General features: G+C 42.9%; 1 protein-coding gene across 2 annotated transcripts in view; it reads right to left on the bottom strand.

The window, feature by feature from the left end:
- Positions 1-5,289, bottom strand: part of LOC126399479 (transmembrane protein 150A-like) — a 36,205-nt gene that overhangs the window by 19,257 nt on the left and 11,659 nt on the right. For both annotated transcript variants that reach the window (XM_050059488.1, XM_050059489.1), the window contains exons 4-5: positions 4,561-4,647; positions 1,117-1,184 (exon numbers count right to left, since the gene is read on the bottom strand). In XM_050059488.1, coding sequence (XP_049915445.1) covers positions 1,117-1,184; positions 4,561-4,647 — 155 coding nt within the window. The remainder of the gene's footprint in view (positions 1-1,116; positions 1,185-4,560; positions 4,648-5,289) is intronic.

Here is a 5,289-nt window from a genome sequence, read left to right as displayed (position 1 = left end):
AAATGCGACCGATCACTGTGGCTCCCCCTGTGGACCAATGTTGGTGTTTTCTAATGTTTGGTATGACTAAGTCATGGTATGGTATGCTGTACATAATCACGGAAACTGTCAGTGTGTCATTCTGTCAGTCAGTCATTCTGTCTGTCCCACGTTTTTCTACTCACTGACGTGGTCAATCTATGTGAAACTGCACATAGGCATTGAGGACTGGCATAGGTAGAAGGTGACAAAGCTACCAATGGCTATGGACTAGTTAACACTGAATTTCCAACATGGTCAGACAACACCTCTAACAAGCTGGTTCTGTGTGAGTATAAGTCGATCCATAGTCGACGCTCAGCTGCAGAAAATCAGGGTAATGCCTGAAAGAAGCTGCTCTCTGCCATAACTAACAGTGTTGCTCTGTGTAATGTCAAACATGTAANACATAGGCATTGAGGACTGGCATAGGTAGAAGGTGACAAAGCTACCAATGGCTATGGACTAGTTAACACTGAATTTCCAACATGGTCAGACAACACCTCTAACAAGCTGGTTCTGTGTGAGTATAAGTCGATCCATAGTCGACGCTCAGCTGCAGAAAATCAGGGTAATGCCTGAAAGAAGCTGCTCTCTGCCATAACTAACAGTGTTGCTCTGTGTAATGTCAAACATGTCAGCCTTTAAGTTCAAAGATCTCAGTAGGTCAAAGCTCAGTATGGTAGTATGTTGAACTCCTGCCGTCTAACTTCTCAGAAAGTTTATACAGCAAACAGAAAAACATCTACATGCACCGCCCTGCACACACTCAGAGTAAACCACCTAAAATAGATGCTTTATAGTAGTTTGGCTCACAGCACAGCAGAGTAGCTGCCCTCATGGTCAGAGGGTGAATACTCATGGGTCATAAAAATGTACCATTAATGGCACAGAGTAAAGTTTCCCTTCAGAGAGTGGTGAGGGGGGCGAGGCGGGCCCTGGCAGTGGGTCCTGGGGAACAGAGACTTGGCTGGAGACGTTACAGCTGAGAAAACAAGCTGAGTGCACAGAGAGCCGTTCAACCACGAGCTGCATGTTGGGTAAAAGTGTGTGTGAATGTAAGAATACTAGAGTTATGTCCCCTGGTCACAAACTTACCCATGAAGGAGCCAGTGCTGCATATGAGGCTGAAAAAGCAGCTTTCAGGCGGCAGCGTTCCACATTTACTGCAGAGAAAAGAGAGAGCAGAGGAGAGGGAGTCAGTGTGCGCCGGCCTGCAGGCTCACTGGGTTCATTCAATCAAGTTCCTGCAGAGTTCACATCAGATCTGTGACCTCCATGTTCCTGCTCGTGGTCTCTGGGCCTGTGTTTTGTTTTTACTGTGGTGCAGAATTCCTCAGAAACAGTCATGAAACAGCAGCGTGGCCTTATTTGTGTTCTTACTTACTCTGCGGTACTAAAGCATGCCAACATGTTTAACAGAGAAAAGATGTCTATAAATGGAAAAGGACAGTCTTGCTGGGAGGCTGAGGAGAGAATGACACAGAGATGTTTGTCTGCAGATCAAAAGCAACATTAAAATATCAAAGACATGCTGTAGATGTGTTAAAGACATGAATGTGTAGTTGCATCCCCAGTAACATGAACCTCTCCTTCATCACTCTGGTGTTTTCGTACGCAGGGAGGATATAAAAGCATTCCCTGTTTACATCTCGGGACTCAGTGTGGTGACATTTCAAAGAGCGACGAAGGATCCACTCCACACGACAAAGGCTCTTCTTCCTGTCGAGGTGACGAGGTTAACCTCTGACTGCGAGCCTCAGCCAGGCGAGTGTAGACTCATCACACAACCAACTGCACTGCAGCTGCTCACCAGCTCTCACAGCAACACATCCAATCAGCTCAACTAGAAACACTCCTTTGTCATTTTCACTGTCTGATATGTTTCTCTGCAATCAGGTGACTGTTACAGTGATAAAATGTAACTAAGTATATTTACTCAAGTTGTGTAACTAAGTATTGAGTCTTTTCTTCTCACGCTACTTTTTGCTTCTGCGCCACTACAACTCAGAGGGAAATATTAGTATAGAATAAGTACTTAACTACATTTATCTATTTCCAGAATTTTTATCAAACAATTAAGCAGATGAAAATAATCAGTTCTGTACAAAATCATTAATGCATGAGTAATAATACTCTAATGATATAAAATGTGTCTTTATTGAGTACTTTTAATCCTTTCAGTACATTTCCCTGGTTAAACTCATGAATGGATTAATGAACAGGCCTACTAGAGGCCCCGCTTGTCCTCACCTGCAAACTGTCACTGAAATAAACACCTGTTGACCAAAAACAGACTAAAAATGATCACAAAGAAACATAAGACGACTATAAAGTGACAACATGACAACAAAATGCATAACAGCTGCAAAGAGACACAGAGACTCACAACACGAAAACAAAAAGATGCAAAGCAACTGCAAAGACATGACAAAGTCCACAAAGAGACACAAAACAACTAAAAATAAATGTAAAACAGATGCAACAAAACTCACAACAACCACGAAACGGTGCAAAACAACCACAAAATGTCCACAAAGAGACACGAGATGACTATGAAGAGATGCACAATGACTATGACAAGCAGCAAAACAACCACCAAGAGACAGAATATGGCTACAGAGAGAGGTAAGGGAACTACACATAGAACCAAAGGGACTACAAACAGATGTAAAGCAATTACAAAGACATTTAAAACCATTACAGTGCAGTCAGGTGACTTCACACCCATTCACCCCTGGTCCCACCTGACCCTAATGACTCACATTGTGACCTTAACGACTCTGAAACTAAGAGCTCACGTGACCCCTACGACTCTCTCTTTATAGCCTGCAACTCCTCACCAGTCTGAAGAAGCTTCTTGGATGAGAGGCGAAACATCTTCAAGAAACGTAAGCAAGTCCAGTCGCCTACGATACAGCACTTATGATTACCATGACCTGGATGACTGAGAATCTTCACTGACAAATTGCAAAAAGACACAACAGCTACAAAGAGATGTGAAACAGCTGCAAAGAGACAACAACTACAAAAAGGGTCAAACAACCTTAAAAAGACACAAAATGTCAACAAAAAGACAAAAGATGACACTAAGACTGAAAAATGACAAAGAGACACAAAATGACACAAAGCAACCACCAAGAGATTTACAACAACTACAAAGAGACACAGAACGACTCCAATGAGATGCAAAGTAACCAGAAAGATATTCAGAGCTGCTACAAAGAGACAGAAAACTACAACAAAGAGGTGTAAAACAGCTGCAAACACCCTCAAAACAACCACAAAAAGGGGCAAAACAACCTCAAAGAGACAGAACGACTACAATGAGATGCAAAGTTGCCAGAAAGATATTCAGAGCTGCTACAAAGAGACAGACAACAACTACAAAGAGACGTAAAACAGCTGCAGAGAGACACACAATATCAACAAAGAGACAGAAAACCACAGAGAGATGTGTAACGACTACACAAAGAGAATAAAGAACTACAAAGTCCTGTGTAGGAGAGGTGTTGGGACCCTCTGCCCATTGTCTCATAACCCGCCTGTGATCACACCTTCATACTTTTACTGACATAACGTGATTAAGATGTTATAACAATGAGGAAGAGCAGGCTGCATCACTGATGGACACACACATGAGCATCTCAACTGTAATGATGAAGATTAAAGACACAGGGACAGACTGTTGGTCAGATTATAACTGTCTGTTTGTCTGACCTGATCCTGATCTGATATGAGACGATGTTACAACTGTCTGTTTCAGTCTCTCTTTTTTATTAATGGAGAGAATTTAATTTCTTTTTATATAAAAGATGAAGCTTGAGTTCAGAGGATGGTAACGCTGCCTTCACGTTAATCTGAAGGTTCCAACTCAGTTCAGTTCAAGACATGAGACTGCTGTCAGATTAACGTTAAGAGGTTCACGTCTCCAAGCGGCTTCAGATCGGTGCTCAATGTTCAGCAGTTTCACACTGACAAATGTTCTGTTGCAACCACTTCAATGTCTTATATTTCACATGTCTCCATGACTCACACTAGTTACAGTACAAAGGTACATTTTTCCAAAGTTCTCTCATCAATCACAGGCTGAGCTGTGTGCCAAGTGCAACACAACGTGCACTGACATATTCTTGTTTATGTATTTGCTGTTTGGATCCAGTGTCTCCACAAAAAGACATTTAAAAAGCAGTTAAAAGAAACAGAGGCTATAAAACCGACTGGTGGAAACCTCAGACCACAGCCAGGCGAGCTGCTGTTCTTTCATATCATTCGATACCCGCGGTCACATCATGCGTACAATGTGTGTTCTGTTGTGCTTCAATGAGATTATTATTGTTGTGAGAGTGGAAAGAGGATCCTCGGTCAGTGTCGTCACTGTGGCTCCAGAAACCGCAGCACTCATGTCAACAATGTGCCGTTGTTTGGGTCATTGAGGATCAAGTGCAGGAAGCAGATAGTGTGAGGATTGTATGAGAGCAGCTTCACAGCAGCAGTGTTACAGGATGACAAAGATACTCCTGCACAGGTTTGATCTCTCACCTGATGAGCGGTACGTTGTCCAGAGTGCAGCAGAGGACTGGACCTCTCTGGAGAGGAAGCGGCTCCTCACACGACTCATTGTAAAGCCTGTGAACACACACACACACACACACACACACACACACACACACACACACACACACACACACACATGCAAACACTTTCAGTCTGCAGATACTGACAAAAGGTTCGAAGGTTTCAAAATGTGTTAAACCTCATTTTGGGTCCAAGTGGAATCTTTTTAACTCATCGTAAAGAACTCCACAGTTTAAATTAAACTTTATTTAATGACCTCAGTGGTGCATAATGAATCTAAAGTAAGCACGTGTCAAAACTCAGTCAATGTTTGAGCATCGACTCGCACTTTCGGAGCACCATGACATCACAATCTACGGGGACAACTGTAGAAAATTAACCCAAAATATTTTTAGGTGAAAAGTCTGTTAAGTAACAGTTAAATGTTGAGCTGCACCAAAAAAAGCACCATTTAGGAGATATGACACTATCACAATTTTTGCATTTGCAAGTGTGCAAGAGGGTTCCTGGTTAAAACCCAGGGTGGGGGGGCCCTTCTGTGCAGAGTTTGCATGTTCTCTCTGTGTCAGCGTGGGTTTCCTCCAGGTGCTCCGACATGTTCTCCCTGTGTCAGTGTGGGTTTCCTCCAGGTGCTCCGACATGTTCTCCTTGTGTCAGTGTGGGTTTCCTCCAGGTGCTCTGACATGTTCTCCC

This window comes from Epinephelus moara, chromosome 13 (assembly GCF_006386435.1).
Source record: "Epinephelus moara isolate mb chromosome 13, YSFRI_EMoa_1.0, whole genome shotgun sequence".
NCBI lineage: Eukaryota > Metazoa > Chordata > Actinopteri > Perciformes > Serranidae > Epinephelus > Epinephelus moara.
This window is presented reverse-complemented; position numbering and strand designations above follow the sequence as displayed.